General features: G+C 55.8%; 1 protein-coding gene across 4 annotated transcripts in view; it reads right to left on the reverse strand.

Annotated features, from left to right (window-relative positions):
- Window positions 1-6,134: 6,134 nt before the first annotated feature.
- ASXL2 (ASXL transcriptional regulator 2) overlaps window positions 6,135-27,982 on the reverse strand; it is a 60,370-nt gene continuing 38,522 nt past the window's right edge. For 3 of the 4 annotated variants that reach the window (XM_072985744.2, XM_072985752.2, XM_078381217.1), the window contains 8 exons: window positions 14,763-14,875; window positions 12,958-13,084; window positions 12,587-12,727; window positions 11,860-12,023; window positions 11,225-11,321; window positions 10,843-10,948; window positions 9,405-10,122; window positions 6,135-8,604 (listed from right to left, as the gene is read on the reverse strand). In XM_072985744.2, the coding sequence (XP_072841845.2) occupies window positions 6,373-8,604; window positions 9,405-10,122; window positions 10,843-10,948; window positions 11,225-11,321; window positions 11,860-12,023; window positions 12,587-12,727; window positions 12,958-13,084; window positions 14,763-14,875 (3,698 nt within the window). In that variant the 3' untranslated portion in view covers window positions 6,135-6,372. Of the gene's footprint in view, window positions 8,605-9,404; window positions 10,123-10,842; window positions 10,949-11,224; window positions 11,322-11,859; window positions 12,024-12,586; window positions 12,728-12,957; window positions 13,085-14,762; window positions 14,876-18,099; window positions 18,710-27,982 lie in introns of those variants that run through there. The other variant, XM_072985758.2, reaches the window with a different exon arrangement.

Below are 27,982 nucleotides of genomic sequence, written 5' to 3' on the forward strand. Positions count from 1 at the left end.
TTAAATTCCAATTAAAGTCTCTTTTTTTAAAAGGCAACTTCAGATGAAAGTTCAGCACTCTTTCAAGGGTTCTTTCTGGGGCCGCTTGGGCTATAAAAGTGAAAGAGCTCCCAGTAAACATCCTTCCTTCGCCTGCTTCCAACTATTACATTTATTGCAGGATGGGTGCTTTCAAATTTCCGACAGGAAAAAAAAGAACAGGTTCAGAATTGCATACACACACACACAAACGCACGCACACAGGCACGCAAATACCTCATGCTACCCTTTTCACCGGTCTGCTCTTTTTCTTTGTCCTGATACGGAGGTACTAAAATATATATTACTTAAAATATATTACTTATAAGCTCTTAAAATTGGTTTTCAGTCGTATCAAAGGTATTGCCTGGGTGGGGGAGGAAGGAAAGGGAGGGGGAAAGGGGGGGGAAGTCTTCTTCCTGCCCCGAAGGAGCTCTCGGTTTTCCTAAATGGCTGCGCGTCCCTTTGGCCTGGCCGCAAGACACCACCCAACCCCACCCCGAGCAGCTCCTCGAAGGGCCCTCGGGCTCTGCTCCCCATGAGGGAGCCGAGGACATTCCCTCGCTCAGCAGGAAGCACAAGGAGGACCCGGTTCCTCCTCCACCCTTGACCTCAGAACCGACGGGGGTGTGTGTGTGTGTGTGTGTGTCAGAAGGAATCACCCACAGGGCTCTTCTTCTCCGAGTGGGGCAGGCCACCAACTCTGCCCCATCCGACCAGCCCTCGGGCCGGCAGGGGCCGCAGAGTCTGCCGCGCCAGGCCAGCCAATGTTCTCGTGCACAGCCCTGACCCCAACCTGCCTCGGGCTTGAAGGACTGAACCCCACTCTCTCCCCCACCCCCACCCCCACCGTTAGTGCAAAAAGCCCAGAGAGCCGCAGGTGGCAACTCTGGCTCCCTGGGTCCTGGGCTCACTTCTTCCCGCTCTTCCCACTCTGGGGGACAAGCCATCCCGGCCCCAAGAGACCCCCCCCCACCAGTTCCTGCTGCCCAAGCGGTCCGCGGTTGTGTTTGGTAAAAGTAATATTACTGTCAGGCAAAGCAAAGATGAGGCACACGAGAGAGAACCTTTAGAAGGCGGCCGTGGGGTGGGTACTCCAGCCACAGAACCAGCGGGGTATGGCTTCCCTTCCTCTCCCCTGGCTTTTCCCAATGGCTTTTTTAAAAGTTACAGGCCTGGATGCCTCCATGATCGAGGCACCACCACTATGATGGAGCGTCAGGAACAAAACGGACACTTGGGATGGAGAAGACCGTTTTCTGGGACGGACCACCGTCAAGGAGGCCAGCCACAAAAGAGGGCCCTAAGCTTTCTTAAAGAGCAAAGAGTGTCGTGCACACGCGGAACTCCTGACACAAGGAGTCTGATTTTGTTGCATTAATGCTTTGTGTCTGGTTTCCTTTGCCATTAGCCGCGCAGAATGGCATATAAGCACCAGAAGGCAGAGACGTACTGTAGGTACTTCTACAAATAAATAAATAAATAGATAAATAGATAGGTAAGCAGACATTGGGAGCGGGGAGTTGAAAGACCCTCCTACTGCTGTGCATACAGACAGGCTTCCCCAACAGGGGAAAAAAAAACGGTGTTGAATGTGAAAGACCCCGGACCCAACCCCAGGCTGAAAAGCTGAGAGTGGCCCTGCCCGGTCCCGAGGGGGCTCAGCATCTACTCAAGAGCAACTCCCGGGACGCAAGTGGCCAGGCTGACCCTGAGTCACAGCCATCCTTAGTGCAATTTGACTAGCCGCCCTGAGAGGCCCTCGATGGCCCAGCAGCAGCCCTAAAATGCCTTGAGCACCAAGGGCTGGGAGGAAGACCCTGCTCTCCTCAGGCTGTGTGGGTCTCCCTGCTCAGCCCGGCATCCACCATACCGGACGACGCTGCTGCCGACACCCACCCCTCGCCTGAGGCCCTCCCGCAAAAGCATACCAAGAGATTCTCATTGGCTTTCAACCTGGATTCCCCCCAGCAGCCTCTCCTGGCATCGCAGTAACGCTTGGACAGGATCCCCAGAGGGGCTGAAGGCCAGCTAACAGAGGGGACGGGGTGGAACAAGGCAGGGCAAGGAGAGGCCGCCAAAGCTTTGGGAAGCCGTGATGGAAGCCTGAGAGAGAGGGAGGGAGGGAGGGAGGGAAGGAGGGAGGCAGGCAGGCAGATAAGACGGAACCCAGTGGAGGGATCCACTCCACCGGTGAGCTCCTGGTTTTTCTCTCCAGAGTCTCTCCCCTCCATCAGGGTCGGGTGTGGAGCCCGACCAAACTAGGGAGACCCGCGGCTTCAGCCCGGTCCCTGGGCGTGTCACCCTGCCGTCCCCACCCCTGACAAAGGTCAGGCCAGGTGCATCAATCCTTACAAGGAGGAAGCTGCCTGGGCCATGCCGGGCCAAAGGGCGGCAATGGTGGCAGTGCACGGCACAGCTCCTTTTGCACCCAGAAAGGTGGCAGGCACGACAGGATTGTCCCTCCTCAAGACAGGGATATTTCTTGCCTTGAACTGCCCCGCCAAGGGCAATGGGAGGACAGGGCTCTGGACCCCTAAGCGGTTCCTCTGCTCTGCGGGTTGCAAGATTTGCCAAAACATTTGTTTGTTTGTTTGTTTTCTGTTCTTTTCAGCCGTGGGACCGATCACCACCTCTCCTTGCAACTGAGAAGTGAGCCAGCAGAGGAGGTCCCCATCCAAGGAGGCTTCTGAAAAGCTATTTTGAGAAGTCAAGGTGGAGCTTGTCCTGGGAAGAGGCCGCTGACCTCGCCCTCTGGCACTTGCCTCCTGCCCCTTCCCGAAGCACCTCTGGCCTCTCCAAGTGGAGGGCAGAGCGGATGGGAGGTCAGCCACTGCCTGGCCCCACTGACGCCCCACCTGCCTGCCGCCATTCTGGAACGACACGAGCCGTGTGCCCTTCCAAAGTCCTAAGGAGGCCTCCGGTCAACACCAACGTACAACAGTTGTGAGAATGGCATCTCCATAGTTCACCTACAGCCTTGACATCCTCAAGAAGCCTTTAGCCATGCCAAGAAACCCCAAGTCCAGGCATCCTAGACTAGAACAAAGTGCCCCTGGAAGAAGAGGAGCGACTCTCCCCTCAAGGCTTATTTTCTCAAGGCTAAACAGGCCGAGTTCTTTCCATCTTTTCTCCAAGGACTTGGTTTCCAGCCCCCTGATCCTCCTTGTCACCCTCCTCTGAACTTGCTCCAGGTTGTTGGCATCCTTCTTAAAGTCTGGTGTCGAGAACTGGACACAAGACTCGAGGAGGACTAACCAGTGCTGAATAGAAGACAGAGAAAAAAAGAGGAACACTGTGTTCTTCCCTATTAGTCTGCATTATGAGGAAGGAAAAATAAACGGGGGGGGGGGAATTTTGACCCTCCTGTGGGGGTGGGGTGGGAGAGGAACAAGAGTCTAGTTGGGAATTCCTGCCTCTGGAGTGCCGGTGGTGCTCAGGCTCCTGCTTTGACCCTTTCTTTCTCCCATGTGATTCACACCTCTGTCAGAAGCAATAAGACACATAACCTCCCAAAAATCTCTCACTGCAGAGTTCAACCTTTTGGGATTTTACCTCTTGGTCTGATGAAGGTTGGCAGCCACAGAAAAGCTTGCGCTTTTTCAAAGCTCCAACCAAAACTGCCGCAGGGCAACTGAATCAAATGCAACGTTTTCTGGTGATCCATGAAAAAGCTGTTGCTACCCTGATTTGTCTAGGATGATTCTATGAGTGGTACCCAAAGGGAAGCTAGAGAGCTCAAATGAACCTAAACAAGGAGCAGTAACAAGTGACTTTGCACTTGCGTGTACGTGGACTATGCCCGAAAGATCATCTGGCACAGGAGACCTACAATGGCCCTCTTTGTGAGAAACAACTTTTGTGACAAAGCAGTAGCATTGGCCTCCTTGGTAATGTGGGAGGAAAAAAGCCAGCCAATATAAAATCCTTTTTTTCAAGGTAAAGGAATTTAAACTTAGGACCTTAATGCAATCAGCAAGACCTTCCCAGTGGGATTAAACTACAGCATCTACTGGGGACGTTCTTGGGCTGTGTCAACAAATGCATAGATAGGAGTGAATCCGGCTGCCATTTTTCACTTGGGAACAGATGGACCTTTGATATAATTCCTCACCAAAAGATTCCTGAGACGATGTTGATTCTTCTGGGATAAGAGATCTTCTTATGGAGAAGCAACTAGTTAAAGAACATGCACTAGAGAGCAGTTATCCAGGGATAGCGTTCTCGCCATGAAGACAGAACGGGGTGCCCCCAATTATCCGTATTGGAACAAATGCTTTTAATCTGTTCATGAAGCGAACAGGAATTGTGCTCTATGAGTTATGGCTGAGCAGGGAAGAGGTCCTGTTTGCAGAAGACGATGATTCAGAATGGTGGAAAACCCAAAAAGACTGGAGACAGATTGGCAAAAAGGGTCTTAAAAACACCCCCAGCTTCTCACGGATGCTGACAGGCTCACAACTGACATGAGATTAGCTAAGACAGAGATTGTAGAGGAGGGACCTGCCACTCAGTGGAAATGTCAGTCCTGCATGGGACTGCTGTGAAAAAGGCAAAGCTTCTGCTGAGGGTCTATGAGGAGTGAGAGGCCACGGACAGCGCTCAAGCTTCGCCTTCACTCAGCTGGCGTTTGAGACAGTCGTGCAAAGAGGAGGAGAGGGGGTGGGACCCTCAAACCCCCCCCCCCAAGCCTGGAGCCTCTGCGGCAGGACACTGAAGGCCCTGGCAAAGCCACAGAGGGGCCCCGGCTCAGGCTTCAGACCCGACCCTGCCTTGCCTCCCCCCGCCCCCCCCCCCGGCCACCTGGTCTTCCGGCAGCCAAAGGAAAACCCAGAACAAGCCAAGGGCAGCTCAGAGGAAGAGGCAGCCCCCCACCTGCCCCCCAGGGGCACTGGGGCAAACACCACATGTTGCCCTCCCCCACCCCCCACCTGACGTTTCCACAGGGGGCAACACTTCTTTCGAAACCCAAAGTCTCTTCCTCCAGCAGCTCAGAGGGATAAGCTCTGCCCGGTGGAGAAATTCCTTCCGGCAGCCTCTCAGGACTAATAAAGAAATTCTGAAAATAATGGGGGGGGGGGGTTGGGGGAGGGCCAGGCCCTAGGGCAACCCTCCAGGTTCCTCCAGCCTGGAGTGGCTACCCCTAGTGTAGATGTTGGCCCAGAGGAGCCTCTGCACCTCTGGTGAAGCCTTGGCCCTCCTCCTCTCCTCACTTACACGTCTCCCCCCCCCCCCCTTTACGACAAGTCTCCTGGAGGGACCGCCAAGACAGCCCCTCAGCCCAGTCAGGGCCTTCGGCTCCTGCTGGACGCGGCCAAAAGCAAGGCAAAACGGGGCGGGAGCAGGTGATGCTTCTCCCTCCAGCCAATCTCCCTGAACACCCCTCCTTCCCAACCTTCAGGGTCGGTCCGGTCCGGTCGTCCTGAACTTTCCTGAGCGTGTTTTCCTTCCTGCTGAGCGACAGCTTCCTTACCTACCAGCTAGTGCGGAACTAGGTGGGAGGGGGGGCTTGTGCAGCTATGGCACCCCTCGGCAGGAGTGACAGGAAGGGGGCCAGGTGGGGGGAGAAAGAGGCTCCCTCTGGATGCTCAGGACCCAGCAATGTTCTCCAAGTGATGGCCAGACTGCTCTGGAGGGGACCGTTTTCTCCAAGGACGGACGGGAGGATGGAGCTGAGCATGGAAAGCGCTCCAGGGCAAAGGGGCTGGCTCCCAGAGACTGGGGAGGGGAAGATGGATCACCTCCAGCCCACGGCTTCGGCCCCTGGCAGGGACCAGCCCTCCGGCTCTCCTTGGGGAGCTTTCCAGAGTTCTGAGCTGCCCTGCGCTGCTTCCTAGTGATCCAGAGAGCATGGAGTCCCCCTGCCTTCTCCGAAGGGCAATGGAGAGAACCCACAGAGGATATCCCGCCTGAGCGGACACACCGTGCGTGGGCACGCACGCCTTCGTTCACATGGAAGGAAACAGAAGAGGCTACCCCTGGGAACCCGCAGCGGCCCACCCAAGCCAGAGAAAGACCGGGAGGCCTCCCTGCTGGGAACCGCAGGGCTCTTCTGAGCAAGGGCCGCAAGGCCCAACCAACAGGGAGCTCAAATCAAGAGATTAAATCTCAAGAGATTCGGAGAAATAATTTTTAAGACAAAACAATGCAACGTATTTACATGATTTCGTAAGTGCAAACACTCGTCCCGAGGACCCAGCTGACCGCGGAAGTTGCTTTCTTCGCTCTCGAAGCCACAAGGGGGAGGGGTGGGCAGCAGGGAGGGGGGCCTCCCTGGTGGTGCCTGACGCCCCTATGGCATTGCCCTGCCCCACGGGCGGCGCGCTCCTCTCTCTCCTCCCATCGAAAGCACCGCTACCGCACCACCAGGCAGGCCACGCAGAGCTTGGAGGGGCCGATGCAGTCGTCGTGGCAGAAGGCGCCGCAGCCCTTGCAGACAATCATGGCTTTCAGGCGGCAGTAGCACTTGGAGGGCAGGTCCTCCAGGCCCCCGTCTTCCGAAAAGGCCTGGCCGTGGAGGAGGGGCTGCCCGAGGCCGCCGCTGGCGCTCCTCGCCTGCCCGCTGGGGATGGTGGTGACCGTCACGGAGAAGGACACCACGTCCCCCATGCCGCTGGGGTCCGAGAGCCCTGACAGCAGCGCCTCCTGGTGGAGGTCCGGAGAAGTGGAGACGTTGATGGTGCCGCTGTAGCCGGTCCTGACCAGCTGGGGGGCAGCCCCAGGGCCCCCAAAGAACCGGGGAGGGGGAGAGGGGGAGAACAGTTGGGGCCGGGGCGAGGTCACGTCCACCGGGGCACTGGCGCAAAGCTCCGTGCGGCGAGGCCTCCGCTCCCCCGTCACAGTCTGGGTGGTCTGGAGGAAGTCCCTGGCCACGGTGCTTCTTTCGGCCGTGTCGCCTTGGCCAGCTGAGAACAGGAGGCGGCCCCCCTCCTTCCGGCCTCCGGTCCCCTGCTCTCCTTTCTCTGCGCCGGTTCTGGGGATCCCTTGGGCTCCGGCTTCTCCTCGCTGGTGAGCCGGGGTCTCCTCCTGTACCACCACATGGGCTACATGGTGCTCGGCATCGCAGGGCACCGCCTCTCCTCCCTCTTCCTTGTCACTGACGCCAGCGCTGCTGCCTCCGGCATCTGGCTCTTCCTCCTCCTCCTCCTCCTCCTCTTCCTCCGGGCCCAGGCAGCTCTCTGGGGGAGGCACGGCCAGACTCCTCCGAAGGTTTTCCGGGCAGCGCCCGTAGGTGGAAATGTTCAGAAGGTAGTGTCCGGACATGGCCGGTCTGGAGGTCCTTCTGCCGGCAAATCCCAGCACGAAGCTCCGGCTTGCGGGCAAGTGGGGAGGCGGGGGAGGGCCAGCCGGCAGAGCCCGTGGGGTGCCCCTCTGCGTCAGGCCTTGGCAGAGCGGCTCCTGGGCTGCTGGCCCTGAAGCTTCCTGGCAGGAGCCCAGGCCAGCAGAAGTGGCCCCCAGCTGGTCGGGCTGAGAGAAGGCTGAACCGGGAGCAGGCCTGCCCCCCAGGGGGGAGCCCAGGGCCCTCCCTCCCGAGGGGAAAGAGAGGAGGGGCGGCCGTCCTTCTGCAGCGTCCCTGGGAGGGAGAAGCCGAGGGGTGGCAGGTGGCTCCTGGCCTGCCTTCGCCACGGGGAGCGCGACCGTCTTCATCTCCACACGGAGCACGAGGGGCTTGGGCAGGATCTGCTCCAGGGGGACCTCCTTGCCCTGCAGCAGCTGAGCCACCAGCGGGTTGTTGGCAGGAATGCGGGTGCTGCTGGCGGCCCGGGCGGGACCTGCGGGGCTCCGGCTTGCCCCCGAGGAGCTGGGGGTCAGGTTGAGGCTGGCTGGGGCTGCCGGCCAAGGGCTGCTGGGCAGAGCCAGCCCAGCACCTGCAGGAGATGCCGGGGGAGGAGGAGGAGGAGGGCTTTTGAAGGATTCAGAAGACGCCTGAGAGATGGGCAGCAGGGGGGAGGGGGGGCTGGCCCCAGAAACAGGGGCCCCAAAGCCAGAGGCCGGCTGGGAGTCCTGGGTGGGAGCTGGAGAGGCCTTCCAGGAAATGACCCTCCCGGGTGCCGAGGTCGAGGGAGGCCCCCGTACGCCCAGCGAGGGGCTGGGGGCCGCCCTCACTGCCGGCTGGGCGGGGGGCGAGGTCTCTGCCGGCGCTCCGGGCCGGGCGGTGGGAGCCGGCTGTAGCTGTGTTCTCGCAGCACCGCCGGAGGCTGGGCGCTGGGTGGGGGGCCAGGGGTCGGGAGGGGGGAGCCCAGGCCCTCCGGGACCTGCCCCGCCTCCAGGGGAGACCAGGCCCAGCGCAGCTCCACGCGGCCCCCCGGGGGCAGGGCCCCTCCCCTCCTCGGCTCTCCCCCCACCTGGCCCCGGCCCCGGGATGGTCCCCACCAGGGAGGCAGGAGCAGCAGAAAGCGAGGCGGCGGCGGCGGCAGCGGCGGCGGCCCGCTGGGCCCGGGCCATCTGAGCCCGGGCCTTGATGTCGGCCAGCGTCCGGGCCCCAGTCCTGCGGGGACCGCCGAGGGCGAGAGGGGGGCTGGCCCTGGGGGGGCACTGGCCGGCAGGAAAGGGCGCCGGCCCTCGTTGGATCCTGGAGATGGGAATCTGGAAGAGAGCAGGCAGAGATGTCAGCTGCTGGACCGAAGAAGAAGAAGAAGAAGAAGAAGAAGAAGAAGAAGAAGAAGAAGAAGAAGAAGAAGAAGAAGAAGAAAAAGAAGACAGATCACCTCCCTCCCACCCCCACACCAGGGGATGGCGTCCCAAAAGGCAGGCCCCCTCCCCGTCGCAGAGATCTGTCAGGCACGGGGGCTCCGAAGGCAGGCCCTCCCTTCTGCCTCTAATGCCAAGAGGCTGCGAGAGGGGACGCTTGCTGGAACATTCACTTCCAGACCGGGGGGAGGTGGGGGGGGGGGGAGAGGGAGCCTGGAAGACCCGCAGACTCGCAGCATCCCGGAGTCGGAAGGGGGCCAATAAGGTCATGGAGTCTCACTCCGCTGCTCGAGGCAGGACTCCACATCCAAGCAGATCCGACAGAGGGCTGCCCCATTTCCCCCTGAAAACATCAGACCGAAGGCCCAAGAAGGCCCGAGGGAGCAAGGGCTTTTCTCGAGGAGAACCTCTCTTCCACAGAGAGATGGACTTGGGTGGGGAGAAAGGCATGCCTGGTATCTCTTACACGGAAGCCTTGCACAGCATTACAGGGGACGGGGACTGGCGCACACACGCACGCACGCACACACACACACTCCGCTCAGCTCTCCTCTCAAGACCCTGCCAGGCACCTGTGTTCGGGGCAAGGCAGGGTTTTTTCTCGCCAGGCCGTGGGGGGGGCCCCGGGTGGACAAGCGCACCTGCCAGAGTCCCCAGCATCCCCAGTGGAGTGAGGCGAGAGGGGCCCGGCTTACCCTGAGCGGAGGGACCTTTGGCACAGGTGGGGTGGGAAAGTGCTGTGGGGGGGCCTGAAAAGGTGGCCTCGAGGGGCTCTGCTCAGTCAGGAGGGGCCGCTTCTCGGGCGTGGCCAGACCCTCCTCCTCAGGAGCGCCCGTCCTCCTCTTGAGCGCCTGGCCTCCAGCGGTGTCCATCGGCTCCAGGGCAGCGGCAACGTCTTCCTCCTTGGGGGGCCTCCCCTGGGCCTCTTTCTCAGGAGGAGAACCGGGTCCAGGACCGGCCGCCGGGCTCTTTGGTTGGCTGGAGCTCTTGGCTGGGGCTGGCGCCTCCTCCTCCCCCGGCTCTCCCTGGAGGGGCTCATCCTCTGCCTTCACCCCCAAGGAAGGCCTGCAGGCAGCCTGGCCACCGATCCAGGAGGGGCCGCCCGCTGCGGCGAGAGGCCCCGGCATCTCCGCGACTCTGGCGGGCGCTGGCGGCGCCACAGGAGAGGGCGCTGGAGAGACAGCCTCTTCCTTGCCAGGAGCCGCCACGGCGGGCTCCACATGGCAAGCCGAGAGATCCGGCGTCTTGGTCCCCCGGGCTGGGGGACCGGCCGCCTCTCCGCCAGGAGGCCCAGCGACGGAGGCAGGCGGACCTTTCTGCAGCAGGGTTCCCGTGCTCCTGGCGGGGGCATCTCTCTGAACCGCCGTGGGAGAGGAGGTGAGGAGCCTGGCCTCTTCGGGACTCAGCCCAGAACTAGAAGCAGGAGGAGAAAGGAGAGGAACCGGTCAGATACAGGGCGGCCCTCCTCCACGCACACACGCGCTGGCTTCTCTGCGGTTTGACACAGGCCAGGGCCGTTCATGCAGGACAAGGTCCAAGCGTCCCAAGGGATTTGACCATGAGGGCTCCTGGCCCCACTGGGCCCCCAGCAGGAGGAGGACGAGGAGGAGAGAACCATGGGCTAAAAGCTGAAGGAATCTCAGTCCCCCCCCCAAGCCGAATTCCGAGCCACCTTGGGCCCCATCTCTCTCTCTCTCTCTCTCTCTCTCCTTCCCCCTTTCCAACCTGCTTGCTGCTTCTCCAACTGTTGCAGGTGCTCTCCCCAGCCATGGTCTGAAATGCCCCTCCTTGCACTTCCTCACAGCCAGTCAGGGCCATCAGCTGCCCCCCTCCACAGCACTTAACCCGCCTGCCCCCCCCCCCCCGGAAGACCATGTTTACAAGCCCCTCTCTTCCCGGCACTTCTCTCTGCCCCTCTTCCTGGTCTTACACTCAGGCACCCAGAGATGCTGCCGCCCCCGCACCAAGGCAAAATGGAGCATCTTCCTTTCTGAGGGCTTGGCACGGGGCGAAGCGCCATCACGGGATCCCCCGAAGAAGCTTTGCCCATCGCGACTTGGTTTGGAGCCTCTGCTCAGGGACGTCTCCCCACCAAAGGGAGAGGTGCCTGCGAGGACCAGCCGAGCGTCTCACCTCTGGCCGTAGTAGCTTTCAAAGAAACGCTCCTTCCACGGCTCCACTTTCTTCTCTTTCTCCAGCTCCTGCCGCAGCCGCAGCTGCATCTCTGGGGTGAACTCCCCTGTCGCACGGACAAGCAAAAGGGGGACGTCGGGGGAAGAGTCTGGCAGGGGATCGCTGGCCTTCCCCTCCTGCGACCCCCCACCCCCAAAAAAGGCCACATTCGGAAGCCAGAGCAGCTCCAGCTTTTCTCAATGGGAACCTGTGGGATGTTCCACTCCCCGTGGAGGCCATGTTGGCTTTCCTCACTGCAGCCCCCCCCCCGCCCAGGAAAATCAAACATCCAAACCGCCACCCCCTCCCTCCCCTCCAAACTTCCCACCCACGCTGACCTCACCTTCCGAGAGCCGCTCCTTCCAACCCTGGGCTGCTGAAGTGAAGAACTCGTTGTTGAGAGCCGAAGTGCTCAGCTTCAGCAAACCGTCCACCCCAGCCTGAGAAAGAGAGAAAGGGAGAGAAAGAGAGAGAGAGACCATGAATGACGACGGGACAGCCAGGCTCTCTTCCCCACCCCTGCCACAAGACTCCTGGCCACAAGAGGGGCTCTCTTAGGAGAACCCAACACACGCATGCACAGGCTCTGGACTGAGGAGGCACAGCTGAAATAAGAACTGTCCAAATCCTTGGTAGGAGGAGCAGGCAACTCAGGGTGGGCGCCGCAAGCCACAGGCCACTGAACGTGCTGCCGTGGGCAACTCTGGATTGGCCCAAGGGGGCAGAAGCCTCTCCGGAAGCAGACAGGGGCCAGCCCAGGCCCCGCACACTGTGGTCTGGTCTGCAAGACGGGTGTGTGTGTGTGTGTGTGTGTGTGTGTGTGTGTGTGTGTGTGTGTGTGTGTGTGTGTGTGTGCGCGTGTGTGTGTGTGTGCGCGTGTGTGCGCGTGTGTGCACGCGCGCGCGTCGGGGGCAGTGGGTAGAAGGCGACTCACCATCCCCTGACCCTAACCCTTCCCCCCCCCGGCCCACCGCTCACCTGCCGGTCCACCTCCGGGAGCAGCAGAAGCAGCCGCTGCTGGCCGTCCACGGGGAGCAAGGAGAAGGTGTGCTTGTTGATCAGAGCCCGGAGGTTGGTGTTCACCAGGATGGAGTCGGGCGTCTCCACGTCAATTTCGGCACATTTCGTCCTCTTCAGCTGCCCTGGAAAAGGAGCACAGGTCGGCATCATCCTGATTGCAGCAGATGGGGCAGGGGTGGCAGGAGAAAGAGCTCCCCCCTCCTCCCCAGGCACAGCTCAACGGGAGGGGAGGGGGGTCCTTTTCCTAGAAGCTCGGTGGCTACTCTCAGCCCCCGCTCTCCCCACCTCCTGCCAGTGGCTTTGGCTCTGGAAGAAACCCGGGGGGGGGGGGGGAGCCCTGAGGCAGAGGGACCAAGGGCATACTTCTTGACAAGGTCAGGGAAGCTGCTCAAAGCATCCCACAACAGGCTACATCTTGGCCAGAGGGAAGGAGGGCGGCTGCCTCAGGACCACCTCGTGCTCTTCTTCAATAGCCCGAAGAACAACTTCCACTTCCTTGAGAACTTCCAGCAAGACGTTAGCCCTCTTTCTCCCAACTTTCCATCCCGGGCAAACGTCCTGGGCCTCCCAAGAGCATCTTCTGTTCTCACAAACTGGGGGGTGGGTGGGTGTGGGTCCCCCCCCCTTTTATTTGCCTTACGGAGGGCCCTTTCCCCCCCCCCACCCAAAGTCATGCTGGTCTTACTTGCATGGAGCCTGTCTGATCGCGGGAACGGCTTCTTCCCCAGGACGGGCAGGGAGGGCTCGGCTCTGACAGAGGGAGAGGAGCTTGAGGTAGAGGTGGGGGGGCTACTGGAGGGTCCCTCAGACGGCTTCCCTTCCCAAGCTGCGAGGGAAAAGCACAGACGGGTGAGTTCAGGGAGGTGCCGACTGGGCCTCTGGCGTATTCCATGTGGTTCAGGTTTGCCAAGGGCAAGCTGGCTGCTCTCCGCTCATTTATGGCCAGGCTCTTCTTCCGGCTCCTGACCAGCCCAAGGGGACGACTGGGAGGAGTTGCCTGAAGACGGGGCCAGAGGGCCAGGGTTAGGGCAAGGGCAGCCGGCCAGCAGGTCATACCGGGCTTTGCAGGAGCCGCCTGGTGGCCGGCTGCCTTGGCATGCTGCTGGAGGAGGTGGTGGTTGGAGGAGATCGGCCCGCTGGCTCGGCACTCCTGCTGCTTCCGCTGCTGCTTCCGCTTCAGAGCCTGGAAGAAAGAGAGGGAGGTGGGGCACAAGAGGCGGCGGGGCCGGCAAAGGGACCCCCCTCCAAGAGGGAAGCCCTGCTCAGCTGGCATGCCAAGGCACGCCCTTCACCAGAGGGCTCGGGGTGGAGGAGTAGGGCTGTAACCTTTATTTATTTTTTGGCTTCTTCCCAAGTCAATGGCCTCCCTTTCCCTACCCAGTATGTTACACCTCCCTTGGATACTGTTCTATTTGGCCCCCTTTTAACATTTTCTATTGAGGTCCTGCTTCCCTGTTCTGCTTCTGCTTTCTTGTCAGCCGTTTTGAATTTTTCTGGTGGGACTTTTTCAAGCTCCTCCCACAGTAAGAGACAAGGGGTGTTTCTCCCTTCCTCTGGTCCTGCCTCTATTGATCCTTCTATAGAGGGAGGAAGGAACCCATGTTCTTTAGAACAGTGGTCCCCAACCTTTTCCGAATTGTGGACCAGTTGGGAGGCGCGGGTGTGGGGCAAGGTCTTTGCGCGGGGAGTAGGGCACATGTGCAAGGGGCCCCGTACATGCGTGCACAGGTAGGCAGGGCCCCCATGTGTGCACCTGCGAGTGGGCAGGGCATCCGTGTGTGCATGTCCATGTGTATGTGTGTGCATGGGGGCAGGAGATCTGTCTCCACGGCCTGGTCCTGCCAAGGCCATGGGCCAGTACTGGGTTGCAGACCAGAGATTGGGGACCCCGGCTTTAGAAGACCAAGGGCTTCCTCCCGATGAAAACACCAGAGTTACACAGTGAAGAAAGCAGGAAAGGCAAGGCAGGCAGGCTGGATGGCTTTTCAAAAGGGGAATCCAGGACCTCAAGAGAGACATTTGGAACAAGACTGAACAGAGCCTTTCCCACTACTCTTTGGAACGCTCCCCTCCACCGTGCCGTCTTCTGACGAAGCTCACTGGACTGACCCAGGAAAACAGGAAGGATGGGGCGGGCAAAGCTACCAGGGCATGGCCAGAGAGGCTCAAGAAGGCAGGAACCTTAGCTCCCAGGTGCCACCTTCAGCCCCGGCGGGCATCCATCTGCATTTTCGGGCCATCTAGAACAGGAGGGGATGTATGTAGGGGGTTCAGGGATAGAAGGCAAGCAGGCCACAAGGAGGAGAAGCCAAAGAGGTAAGAGCTGCCAATGAGGGAGGGGTATGTGAGAGGGAGGGGGGGCTTCCTGCTAGTTTTCAGTTGTAGGAACAATGTTCAGTCATCGAGACCTGTCAGCAGAGCAACTCTGGGAAACTTTGTTGGGTCTCTTCAATTTCTTTTGGGGGACAAAGGCAGGACAGATGCAAACCCCACAAATGAGCAAGATCATGAATGCCGGCAACCCTCTTCCCAGCAAGCTCGTGGGATGAGGTTTTAACCCTGGCCACGTCGCTATCGGTCTGTTCATATCAAGGAGCTGTCGCCTATGTCGGAACCCCTTCTGGGCCCCTCTGCTTGGGGTCTCAGAACTGGGGCAGAGGAATCCCTCGATAACAGACCAGCTTCCAAATTGTTCTTGGCTCTTGAAGCAGGAAATAAAATTGCAGGAAGGAGAAGGGACAGCTAGCAAGAGAGCCACGAGATGGACACAGTTAACAGAAACAACACCCCTTCGGCCTGTGGCCCCTCACCCCACAAGCCAAGAGGGCCAGGTGAACATGGCTCAAGGCTGCTCCACTTACCTGCTTGAGTGCTTTTTTGCTGTGCTTCTGAGAGGACGAGATGACTTTACCTGCTGAGAGAGGAGACGGGCAGCCTGCCTGCGGGGAGGAGACCTGAGACAGCCTGGTGGTCACTGGAGAGGAACAGAACAAGAGGACAGGGGGATCTGCAGGAGCCCAAGCATCTTTTGTCCATCCTCTGGCCAGGGAACCAAGCCTCACATCCACCGGATGTTTATGCCCAAGGTGGGCTCTGCCTGCCCTAGAGCGGGCCAGGAAGCGAGGGGTGGGGGGAAAACCCCTCTCCATTGACAAGCATGAGGTAGAGAACCTTCCTGGGACTGGCACAAAGAGCCTCTTAGATTTGAACTCGATTGCTCACATCCGGTTCAGCGCCATGGAAGGATGTTCTGCCCCCACCCAGCCCCCATATGAGGCAGGGCTAGTCAGAGGGCAGGCAGGGGTCAGCCACGAGGCTTCTGTGAGTGAAATCACTGGAGTAAACCATTTGCAAGCATCATCAAGAACACAGAGAGAGAACTATGTTTGCAGAGAGTCCAACAGCAAAAGCTACCTTTGACAAGGTGCTAATTGGCAATTTTAAGAGTTGGTTTTGCTAAGTGACTTAGCAAAGCTCTGTTCCATCAATGCCTTGGGGAAAAAATCAACAAGAACTCAGCTGAGGAGAAATGAAACCCCTGTGAGCACCTTTTTGCCTTCAGATCAGGCAATCCCACTAGACAGAAAGTGGACACCAGTGATGTCAGCCCTATCAGTGCATATTGAAACCATCCCACCACCAGCAGAACAACAACAAGAGCAAAGGTGATTCTCAGGTAAAAGGAGATGATTCCAGGATCGGCTACCCTGCAATAAGCTTTAGATCATGTAATTGGTGAGTTTTTAATTTTAATTCACCTTTGTCTAGTCAGATGCAACCTGTGGGAGGAAAGGCCAGTGTAATCACAAAGTCTTATTGGCACCCTGAAGATTGAGTGATGTACGACAGATGGCTTCAGGCAGGCAACAAGGTCATTTAAGTATAGCGGGTCTATTCATCCTTAAGGTGTTGCGAGACCTTGTGCTATTTTTACTGCAACAAACAGTCCTGCTGCCCTTCTGAAAGCCAAGGGGGCTAACGGACTCCTCTGTGGGGAGCCTCAGATGCCTTCCATTGAGGGAAGGCATGTCCTTATCCAGGCCAAAGATTCCCCCCCCCCCCGGGCCTGGGGCTCCCTCACCCAACCTAGGATAGGATATCCATCTGCCCCAGGTTAAAGAGAGAGCAAATCTTCCACCTGGCGAGGGAATAGAATGGGGGTGGGGGGACCAACCAGGGCCTTGAAGTCACCCGTCAGCCCAGAGGGGCCTGCATGGCAGAAGGCACAGGGCCTCTGTGAAGACACCCTGACAGCCAACAGAAACTATTTGAAGCGAATGAAATGGAACCCACTCTTCCTGAGCTCACCTCTGCCAGCTGTTCTGAGAAAGCAGGATGTTTCAATGTCTCCCGCACTTAACTCCAAGAAGACCTAGTGCAGCCTTCTTGTTAAGGTAACGGCCTTTTCTAACTGGGGCTGGTTTTCAGACTAACAGCCTTGCCTGTCTTAGCAGATGTTCAGTGCAAGGAACTGGGGAGGGGGAAGGATCTTTCAGTAATTTTTATATTTCATTTTTGTAACTATTTTTTCCCCTCAAGGTTTTGCCTGATAGGCTTGGACAGACCAACGTGGCTCTCTCTTCTTAAACTACAACACAGAATCCTTGTTCACCATCCTTGCGGGCGGGAGATCAGAAGGAATCTAACTGGGAAACGGCCCTGCCCATTCCTTGAGCTTCAGTACCAGAAGGTGCTGGGAGGGATGGTGGGGGCTGGAGTTTCCTTTGGCAGCTTCCCCACTGGTTTCTGGTATTCCACAGAAAAAGAGGTTGTCTCCCGTATTGTTCAACCTCAAGGTGTCCAGCCGAGAAGACCAAAAGGGCCTTTGGTCATCTGAGCTGGATACAACAGCCACACCCCTTCCATGGCATTACAAGCCACCGTTACATTTGGTTTGGATTAACGCTCTGCACAGGAACACTTCTGTCCTTCCTTTGCTCCAAAAATGCAGGTGCCTTTGCCCATGAATGGCTGGTTGACCATCTCTTAGTCATTATAATCCTGAAAAATGGAATTGACAAGGCTGGCAGCAGCAAAAACGGAGGCACTCGTATGATGTTTATAATGATATGAGTGCCTCTGTTTTTGCTGCTGCCAGCCTTGTGCCCCTCCAGCCTCACTGGCGGACACAGGATTCTATACGGCAACAAACGTCGGCCAGCGGGGACCTCCTCCACAGGCGGATTGTTTGAACGCCTCTGGGCACCTGTGGCAGAGCAGAGCTCCTCCATCTCTGCTGACCTGTCTGATGCACACCAGGCACCAAGAAGAAGCTGAGCAGCCCAGGCGGAAAACAAATCTCACTGGAAAGATTTCTTCGGCTTGTTCTCATCTGGAAGTCATTCTGGGGAAACTCACAGATAAAAACACCGAGTTTAGACTTGCTTAAGTTTGGCTGGACTAAGCCCTCAATGCTGCCTGGAACAGCACCTCGCTGTTGATGACATCCTGGGCTTAGTAACTGTTGTTTCACAGTGCATTTTCAAAGGACTTGAACCCCTTATTCTTCTAGCTTCCGTGGTCACATGCAGTGGCTGCCAGTCCTGGATCCACGGGCCCAATCCTCCAAAGACAGCCCAGAGCTAGAAGCCCTTGCTCAGCATTTCAGAGTCCAAGCAAGCAGGTGTGCTCAGACGACAAGAACCACACGCCCCTCTGGGCTGGGCGCTCCTGGAGCGATGGCAACGTGCAGGAGACGAGGGTGGCCACAGGCGCCAGGGCCACTCACAAGGAACACAACTATCTCTATTGGTGAACCTTGCAAAATGTTCACGTACAGCAACTCTTCAAACTAGAAAAGCTCCACTACACCAAAAGAAGTAGAAGAAGAAGAAAATATTTCCTATTTCAGGAACCCTCTGATACACACACCATCTTGAACAAAGCCATCTCCACTAACGAAAGGCTGATCCACTCAGGGCCGTGCGAACAACTGGCTCAGGGGGGTACCACCTGCACCCACTCCCGCCTGGCTGTCTGGTGTAGGGAAGGGGAAGTTGTTGGGAAAGCAGGGGGAGATTTGTGGCCAGCAGCAACGGCTAGGGTTCATCTCCCCCTAGCTCACCCACCTGCCAGCTTTCAAACAGTTCCTTCTGGAGAGACAGAGGCAGCTGCCCCCACCTTCCACTCCTGCCCTTGTGGGCAGCAAAGGAAGCCCACCATCCGCTTCCCCTTCAAGGCAGGGCCATTCAGCCTTACCTTGCAACGGCATTTGAGAAAACCCCTTTCTAGCCATGGTCACTGCAAGGCTGCAGCCAGCCTGTGCTTTCCACCAACTCTTGCTTCGGGCAGAAATAGGAGGAGACCAACAGCCGTGGTCAAGGTGGGCTTTTAAACACCACCCTTTGGTCCTCTTGCTTCACCTAAGGTTCTGGACGGCCGGACCTGAAGACGTGGGGGGGCTTATCCCCGTTCAAAAATGTGTCCGTTCGACTGCTGTCAGAATGCTTTTTTTCTGCACATATAAGGAAGTAGGTTGTTGATGCGATTTGAAACAGCTTCCTGTTTTGTATGTGCATGAACAGCAGAGATGCCACATTGAATGAGGTGGCAAAGCCCAACAAGGACCACGCACACAGAATACACAGCGTGGTGGTTTCCTCTCCCACTCCCCAGTGACAGGAGGGGGGGGTGTTCTCAGGACAGCCCGGGCTCACCACGCCCGGCTCTACAACTTGGCTGGAACCACTCCTGGCCTTCGAAGAAGGATGGGGTGCGGATCCGCAGGAGGTAGAGCAGCTCTCTTCCCTTTGCCCACGCCCATGCGCCGGGCCTCTGAAAGGGGCTCGCGCTGGGCCTTTGCAACCAGCCAGGGGGATTCCCTGTGACTCACATGGGGGGGGGGGACATGGGGAAAGGAGTCCCCATGGCGGCTGCCTCCCCCCTAGGGATTCGCTTCCCCACGTCCACCCTGGCGAGTCGTAGAGGTGCCGCTGAGCGCCTTTCAGAAGCGCAAAGAAACTGGTCTGGAGGGGCGTGGAGGTTGAAGGGCTGCTCTAGCCTGATGTCTCCCCAGCTCCCGTCTGCCCCCCGCCCAGGTTCAACCTGGGGAGGTTCCTGCCAAAGTGCAGGACTGGGAGTTCAACCAGCCTCTCCCTCTGTGGAGTCCACAAAGCCAAGAGCGGTGAGACCTCCCACTTCCGGCGGGATAGTCACCGGAAAGAATTCTCCTTTCCAAAACCATAAGATGGCAAAAAGAGCCCCCAGTTCACAGTGGCTGCAATCAGGACAAGGGGAGCGTTCTGCAGTGAACACCCTCCCTCCTCCCCCCCCAGCTTCCATGGCAGCAGAGAGCCCCCCCCCCCGGCCCAGCTTCTTCCACAGGCCCAGCTGTTCCTACACCAGAAGAGGAAGAATGGGCTCCGGCCAGAAAACCACAGACAAGGCCCTCAATCTCTCTATGCAGGCAGCCTCTGATCTCAGGGTCACTTAGTTTTGGGGGGGAGGATTTGGTTGGGAGCTTCTGCAACACACACACACCCCTGCCTTCCACCAACAAGAATGATGAGAAGCTACAGAACTAAAATGGACAAACACAAATGCAGGAGGAGACCCTTCCTTAAACATGCTTGCTACAAGATTCCCAGCCGTTTTCAAGTCATCCCACGGCTTCTGTGTGATTCTGGAATGGGACAGAGAGCTATCTTCCCCTTTTCCTGGAATTCTTTCCAGCCAGCTCAAAACTCAGGAGGGAAAAACCCAGCCACAGCTGAACTGCTGCCGTATTTTGCTTTACAGAGATCTACCGCAGATGAACCACACTCATTAAGACTTGGCTTTCATTCCAGAAGCCTCATTGTTGGGGGGTGGCAGCCAAGTCCATCGGTAGTCTTCTTGATCATGTGTACATGGATCCATCGGGCACTCCAGATAACAACAAACCTAGCCCTGCCCCTCACACCCTTCCTCCTGTGCCCAGTAAAGGGATAAGGACCATACAATGTCCCAGTTCCTAACTGGGAGTTCTCCTCCTCCTCTTCCAGGACTTGAAAAGCCAAGCCAACTTTCATGAGTCCAGAAAACGGCAACCTGTCCATCAAATAAAACTCCCTTTCAGACTTTTGAAAAACATTATTCTGAATACCTTCTTGAAAGGAATCCCCATTACCCACAGAGGGACCTTCTTCCCCATAGACCAGCAACCCATTGGGCTCAATCCCTGACAGACAGACAGCATATGCCATCTGTGTGATGGGTCCATTTTGAGGGCCACGCAGTGTCCCAAGCTCCACCCAAAAGCCCCCCCCCGTGACCATCCTTTGCTGCTGGAAGAGAATCTTCTCCTGCTGGATCACCAGGTTGATGACACTGCCGGGATCCTCCCCAGGCCCTAAAAGAAGCTGACACTCTGGGGTCGGCCCCTGAACTGCCTTCTGGCAGAACCTCTGCCCAGCCACCCTCCGGAAGGGTGGCTCTGGAAACAGGCGGTCAGAGGGTCGGGCCAGGCCTTCCCTCTGGCATCATCTATGCTTGGGCTGCGCCTGTCATTCATGCCCCAGCCAGCCCTAACAAAAAACTGCGTGGCCGGCTGGCAGCAGTGCACGGGGGACAGGAAGCCCAGCCCCAGCCAGTCCCATGGGCATGCTGGACTCGAGGATCAAGCGACTGTCCACCCTTGCTACGTCCGCGGTGCTCTGCCCCTTCTCACAAGGCACTGAGACCACCCTTGGCTTGACCGGGGCAGAGGCTTTATTTGCCAAGGGGCTTTGGCCGTGGAGTAAATCCTTTGATCCCGGGTGTGTTAAGATTTTGGCATCTGGACTGCTTGAAGATGGGGAGCTCCATTCCCCATCTCACTGCTCTAGAGGAGAGCTCTGACACTCCTAAACACCAAAGGACCGGCACAAGCATCTCTCTTGCTGTCAAGCCTACACCAGTGATGGCGAACCTATGGCATGCACGCCACAGCTGGCACGCGAAGCCCTTTCTTCTGGCATGCGGCAAACCTTTTGAAGTGCCTGCAGCTGGGATTCCCTCTTTCTCTTCCTGTTCTGGGTCCTTTAACTTCCTGTCCGTCCCCGTGATTCCCCCTGAAACTGCCGCTTCCTGTTCCGGTTCTGGTCTTCCAAGCGGCACGGCAGCCACTGGTTTCTTCCCCACCCCCTTATTTTGGGCACTCGAGCCAAAAAAGGTTTGCCTCCGCTGCCCTACATCATGCTTTCCTTTGCACTGAGGCTGATGTCGGATGAAAAGCCACCCCAACCTGTTCAACAAGGGCTTCTGGTGCCCCATCATGGCCCCCTACTCAAGCCCCCCCCTTCTGAGAGCAACAGGCTGGTGAAACACCGCTCTGTCTCTGAAGGACCCTCTTCTCTCTTGTGACCCTGGCTCAGGCAGCCATTTCTTCAAGGGGGGTCTTTCTCTCAGGCTTCTGACCCCGCAAGACACCTCCAGTTTGGAGGCAAGACTGGGCTTGTTCCCTGGCTCTCCCACCCCCTATCCAGGAAGGCTGGACTGGCCTCACTCCACCCAGTTGCCTCGCGGCCATAGAAGAGCTTTTCATGCAAGTGGACTGTCAGCAACTAATTGGGTTATTAAGGAAAGAACTTTTTACAGAGTGGGTGCAATATTAATATTTATACGTGAGTTTAAACTGTGGTTAGAATGTGTGCCCGAACACATGGACTTGCATTGCGTTTTCATTGCATGTCCGATTAACCTTCCATGAGGCACTGCGAGCCACATTTCCAGGAGGACGTTTGAAGAGAAAGCCAAGAAGCAAACTGACGGGCCTCTGGCCCTGCCGCAAACTACTTTGGGGGGTATGGACATTGTTACATACAGCACTGATGCTACCTGTCTGTCATGGGTTTGGAGGGAAAGTTCCATCCTATGGGGAGTGGAAGGCGGGACATCAGGAGGAGGGGCTGTACTGTATAAATATGAGAAGCTGGGAGACACTGAGAGACACTGGGATGTGACGAAGCAGCAGCTGGGAAGAAGAAGCTGTTGTGGGAGTCTGTGTGTGTCAGACAGGGTACTACTGTGTGTCAGAGTACCAACCTGATAGGTTCAGGTGTCTGTTGGTTAGCCAGAACTGATAGGTTCAGGGTCTGTGCTTCAAGTTAAGGGTTCTGTGTGAACCAAACTGTATGTATGTATGAGTGAAACTAAGCCACGTTACTTTATCTTATTCACCTGATTGTTTTATTTTTCCCTGTGTGTATTTAAAATAAACCTTATTCTTTTTATTGTTTAAAAATCCATCCCTGGTCTGTGTGACTTCTTAGAGGGAATGGTTGGTGGCAGCTTAGTGAACGTGTGGCAGATCCCAGTAGGTCTGGGTTTGTCACATTGATTGGTGTCCAGCGTGTGGGATACGACTGGTCCAGTTGTCCAGCGGTCCAGCAAAGCCTTGGCAAGTGTGCCCAGAGCAAGGGGGGTCTAGTCAGGGACAGTCTGAGGCGCGTAGGTAATCTTCTAGGTGTACCTCACGGGGAGGTGCGCTAGTAGAAGAACGTGCCAACTGGGGAGACTTAGATTAAGGTGCTCTGAGGCAGCCTAGTTTTGGCGGGAAAAAGCTGAGGCAAAACTGCGTAGTAACAGTGATCTAGCTTGCCAGCTGAGAGGCCCAGCAGAGGGGGGTAGGCTCTGACTCGATACTGTTGCAAGTTAGTGCTGAAGAACAGCAGCAATCTCTAGGGAGAGCTGGTTCTGAGGCAAGAAGGAAAAAAGTGGTCGTTTTATTTTGAGGCTTGACTTTTAAAGCAGCCTGTTCTGAGGGGGGATTATGCCCTTGACTCGAAGCCAGATGGCCGAAATGAGTGAAGTGAAAGACCCCCAGATTGACCAAGGTTCTGAGGATGAATTTGGCTCAGTGCAAGGTGACAGCACAGGAGAGCAGAACCCAGAACTCAGAAAATTGATCCTAGCCCAACAGCATGAACTGAGGGTGAGGGAAATGGAGGAAAGGTTAGAGAGAGCGAGAATGGAGAGAGAAGAAAGAATGGAAAAAGAAAGAATGGCGTTTGAATTAAGAAAACTGGAACTGATTAACCAGAACAATAATAACAATAGGGATTCTGAGGGAGGCCAATTGTCTAAGGCTGACCTGAAGAAATTCCCTGTGTACCACAAGGGAGATTGTCCTGAGGTGTTCTTTTCCCTAGTGGAAAGAGCGTTTGTGGACTTCTCCGTGAGGGAAACTGAGAAGATGACCATCATGCGATCTTTAATCAGTGGTAGCCTGGCTGAGGTTTATGCCGAGATGCCTGAGGAACTGATGAAAGATTTTGCAGAGTTTAAAAAACTGGTGTTTGCCAGACATGGGATAAATGCAGAGCAGCTGAGACAAAGATTCAGGTCCCTCACCAAAAAACCAGAGCAGACTTTTACCCAAGTGGGGGCCCAATTGGTGAGGCTGCTTGAGAAATGGCTATCGCAGGAAGGGACAGAGACCTATGAGCAGCTTAAAGACTTGATAGCACTGGAACAGTTCTATTCAGTCCTGCATGGGGAATTGAAATTCCAGGTGAGGGAAAGGAAACCGAGGTCTGTGGCAGAAGCCGCAGAGATCGCAGATTTTATTTCCCAAATAAGAAAGCCCTTGGGTGAGGGGAAATCTGTGGGTAAACCCAAAGAAACCTACAGCAAGTACTCTCAGGGACCAGGGAAAAGCCAGCAAGGGGGAGGGGCCCATGGTGAAGGGAAGCCCTCAGACATGAAACCAAGACCTCAGATTTTGGAGGGAAAATCAAAACAAGATGAGAGAGAATCAAAATACACCAGAAAATGTTATTTTTGTCAGGGAAAGGGTCATCTAATCTCAGAGTGTGAGAAATTGAAGCAGCTAAAAGGAATGGTGCCTCAGAATTCTAGTGGGACCAAGCCAAAAGCTGTGTTCTGTGTCCAGAAAGAGCAAGGCTCAGTGTCACTGAGGGAGCCTGTTGCCATGGCTACTCAGTCTGGAACAGCTACCGCTGCTGATCAGGCTGAGGAAAATGGTCCTCTTATGGAGGTAAAGCGCTGCTTGCTGATAAAAACAGATTCTCAGTTGTTTGAGACAGCAGGGGTGGACGTAGGAATACTTGACCGTCAGTATAGGGGGCTGCGGGACACTTGTTCCCAGGTAACCCTGTGCCATCCAGATATTATTCCTAGGGAGTTTATAATCCCAAATGAGAGCATGAAGGTGGCAGGGATTGAGGGGCAGGTAATCTCTCTGCCAGTAGCAGAGGTACCTGTCAACTTTCAAGGCTGGAGGGGAGTTTGGCGGCTAGCGATTTCATCGACTCTGCCAGCAGCCGTGCTCGTGGGAAATGACCTGGCTGAACATGTGAAACGGGTGCTAGTGATTACACGCTCACAAGCCACCACGGGGACAGTTCAGGGGGGTAATGATGAGCCAGAGACGGAAGCAGAGGGGAGTTCAGAAGCTGTGGTGGAAACCTTAACCACGGACAGCAGATTTGGACAGGAGCAAAAGGCAGACGCCACTCTCCAAAAGTGTTTTGAACAGGTGACCGACGCCCAGCTAACACCTGAAACCCCAGTGAGATTTCTGGAGGAAAAGGGGATTTTATATAGAGAAACCCTGAAGAATATCTCAAAAGGGGGAGATGGGATCAGAAGTCAGCTGGTGGTACCTGAAAAGTATCGCCCCATGATCTTACAAAGGGGTCACTCTGACATGTCTGCTGCACACTTAGGGGTGAAAGGGCCCCTTGATTTGATCAAGCAAAATTGGGAGCAGATCACCCAGGATGACCCACAAGACGTTGTGACTTACATAGACACCTTGATGAATGACCTAAAGAGAAATCTAGAGCTGGCAGCAGAAAACCTGCAAGCTCAGAAGGTCAGACAGAAAACATGGTATGACCACAAAGCTAGAGAGAGGCACTTTGACCCAGGGGAGGAAGTGCTTTGGCTTAGGCCCTGCAGAGAGAACAAACTGCAGCTCAAATGGGCAGGACCATATAGGGTCATTTCCAAGATGTCAGACCTGAACTACCTAATAGAGCAGGAGGAGAACCAAGCAAGGAGGGTGGTTCATGTGAATGCCCTAAAACCCTACTACAGAGGGGAACAGAGGGTTTTATTCGCGATAAAAGCAGCTGAGAGTGAGGAAGCGGAATTACCCTTCTGGGAGGGTAGAGGGGAAGTAAAATACAACCCAGAGGAGGTAAAGATCAGTCCTGCACTCACCCAAGACCAGCAGCAAGAACTAAAAATGCTGCTTAGTAAATATCAACAGGTGTTTTCCAACAAGCCGGGGATAGTGAAGGGAGTGATGCATCGGATCCACACAGGGGATGCACCCCCGCAGGCAGTATCCCCATACCGAGTAACGGGACCCTATAGGGACAAGGTGCGGAAGGAGCTGGACGAGATGCTGAGGGAGAACATAATCGTCCCCTCTTCTAGTCCTTGGTCCTCTCCGATAGTCCTTGTGGACAAGCCTGATGGGAGCATTAGGTTTTGTGTTGATTACAGGAAATTAAACCGTGTAACCACTCCTGATGCCTACCCAATGCCCAGGCTAGACAACCTGATTGAAACCATAGGGGGTTGTCGGTTCATCTCATCATTGGACCTGGTAAAGGGATATTGGCAATTAAGAATTGATCCCAGGGATCAAGAAAAGACTGCCTTTTGCAGCCCTTTTGGTCTCTATGAGTTTCGAGTCCTGAGCTTTGGTCTCAGAAATGCACCAGCCACATTCCAAAGGCTGATGGACCAGACCTTGGCAGGGCTCAGTGACTTTACAGTGGCCTACATTGACGACATAGGGATCTTCAGTAATACCTGGGAAGATCACCTGATACACCTGGAGTTAGTGCTGCAGAGGTTAAGTGCAGCAGGGCTAACAGTAAAGGCCAGCAAGTGTCAGCTGGGTAGCCCAGAAATAAAATACTTGGGTCACATGGTAGGGGGAGGAATGATAAAACCCCTGGAGGCCAAAATAGAAGCTGTTCGTGATTGGCCTAGACCCAACACCAAGAAAAAAGTCAAATCCTTTCTTGGGTTGGTGGGCTACTACAGAAAGTTCATCCCGAGGTTTAGCGAGATTGCGGCTCCGCTGACCGATCTGACGAGGAAGAAGGCTGATGACCGCATCCCGTGGACCAGCGACTGTGAGGCGGCGTTCCAGAGGTTGAAGGAGGCGTTAATCAACTATCCTGTCCTGCGTGCTCCAGACTTCGACCGGGAGTTCATCATCTACACCGATGCGTCTAACAGCGGGGTAGGAGCAGTTCTGTGCCAGGAGGATGAGAATGGTGACCAGCATCCAGTGTCCTACCTGAGTAGGAAACTTCAAAAAGGTGAGAGACATTTGGCAACCGTGGAGAAGGAGTGTTTGGCCATAGTCTACGCGATCCTGAAGGCCAAGCCTTACATCTGGGGAAGACATTTTACTCTGTGTACTGACCATTCACCATTGCAATGGTTAAAGACAATGAAAACCCACAATAGCAAACTTATGAGGTGGGCTTTAAACCTACAGGACTATGACTTTGAAGTGAAGGTGGTCAGAGGGTCAGTGAACTGTGTTGCTGACGCCTTATCAAGAAGACCTGAAGAGTGAAGACGGCGAAAGAACATGGACTATGTGTATATAATGGTGAACAAAAAGTTAAATGTACCTGTTTTTTGAACTTGGTTTGTATGAATAAAGGTAAATTGATGTAATGTATATGGTAAATGTTTAAATGCCTATTTGCTATGGTTTAACTTAGAATGTAAGTATAAGTGAGTATAATATGGTATGTATAACTGTTGTTGTGTATTTTATACAGGTTGTTTTTTTGGTGAAAAGCACGTTAGCTTTCCCCCTACAAAACAACTTATAAAGAGGGGAGGTGTTACATACAGCACTGATGCTACCTGTCTGTCATGGGTTTGGAGGGAAAGTTCCATCCTATGGGGAGTGGAAGGCGGGACATCAGGAGGAGGGGCTGTACTGTATAAATATGAGAAGCTGGGAGACACTGAGAGACACTGGGATGTGACGAAGCAGCAGCTGGGAAGAAGAAGCTGTTGTGGGAGTCTGTGTGTGTCAGACAGGGTACTACTGTGTGTCAGAGTACCAACCTGATAGGTTCAGGTGTCTGTTGGTTAGCCAGAACTGATAGGTTCAGGGTCTGTGCTTCAAGTTAAGGGTTCTGTGTGAACCAAACTGTATGTATGTATGAGTGAAACTAAGCCACGTTACTTTATCTTATTCACCTGATTGTTTTATTTTTCCCTGTGTGTATTTAAAATAAACCTTATTCTTTTTATTGTTTAAAAATCCATCCCTGGTCTGTGTGACTTCTTAGAGGGAATGGTTGGTGGCAGCTTAGTGAACGTGTGGCAGATCCCAGTAGGTCTGGGTTTGTCACAGACATCAGGAACAAGACCTGTAAGCGCCTCCTTCCTTTGCAGGGGGACCTGCAACTTTTACACGGCACTCAGGAGGCTCGCGCGGCAAAATATGGTCCTCCTGAGGCACGTGTTTCTTTTTCCTGGGTTGCTGTTTCCCGATTCTGTCCCTCGCACGGTATCAACGTCATGAACAACGCACGTGGTCTTGGAGGAGGTCCTTCTCGACGCTGCAAAGTCCCATTTTCTGTTGGCATTTTTCGTTTCTGACTAGCCCGGTCACTCAGCCGTGAGTGGCGCTTGCTGTAATCTCTGGTGACAACACGGATGCTTCTCCTTCCGGCGCATTCCATTCCGTTGACTCTTCCCTCCTTCAAGGACAGCCGGTCTTTTGTCCTTCTGAGTCATCCTCTTTCCTCTCCCAACCAACACTCAGGATGGGAGACGAGACCCAGATGCCTCTCACAGAGCCCAGGAGGCCCTCCGCCAGGTAGGCCCTCCAAAGGAGCAAGGACGGGCCGTCTCCTCCTCGCCCTCCGGCTCCAGACCCTGTTGACTCTCCCACCTGGTCTGCCGCCCTCCTGCGGCCAAGCCTTCCTGGATTCGAAGCAAAAACCTTCACCCGGATCGCCAACATCTAAGAGGAAGGAGGTCCTTTACTGTACACAAGATAAGGCTTGATTGCTTTAAATGGAAAAGCTCTTCCCCCTGATTTATCACATTTAAAGTTGCTCATCCCAAACCTGTACACAGAAACGTTAGGCTCCCATGGATACAG

This window comes from Pogona vitticeps, chromosome 1, assembly GCF_051106095.1.
Source record: "Pogona vitticeps strain Pit_001003342236 chromosome 1, PviZW2.1, whole genome shotgun sequence".
Taxonomy (NCBI): Eukaryota; Metazoa; Chordata; class Lepidosauria; order Squamata; family Agamidae; genus Pogona; species Pogona vitticeps.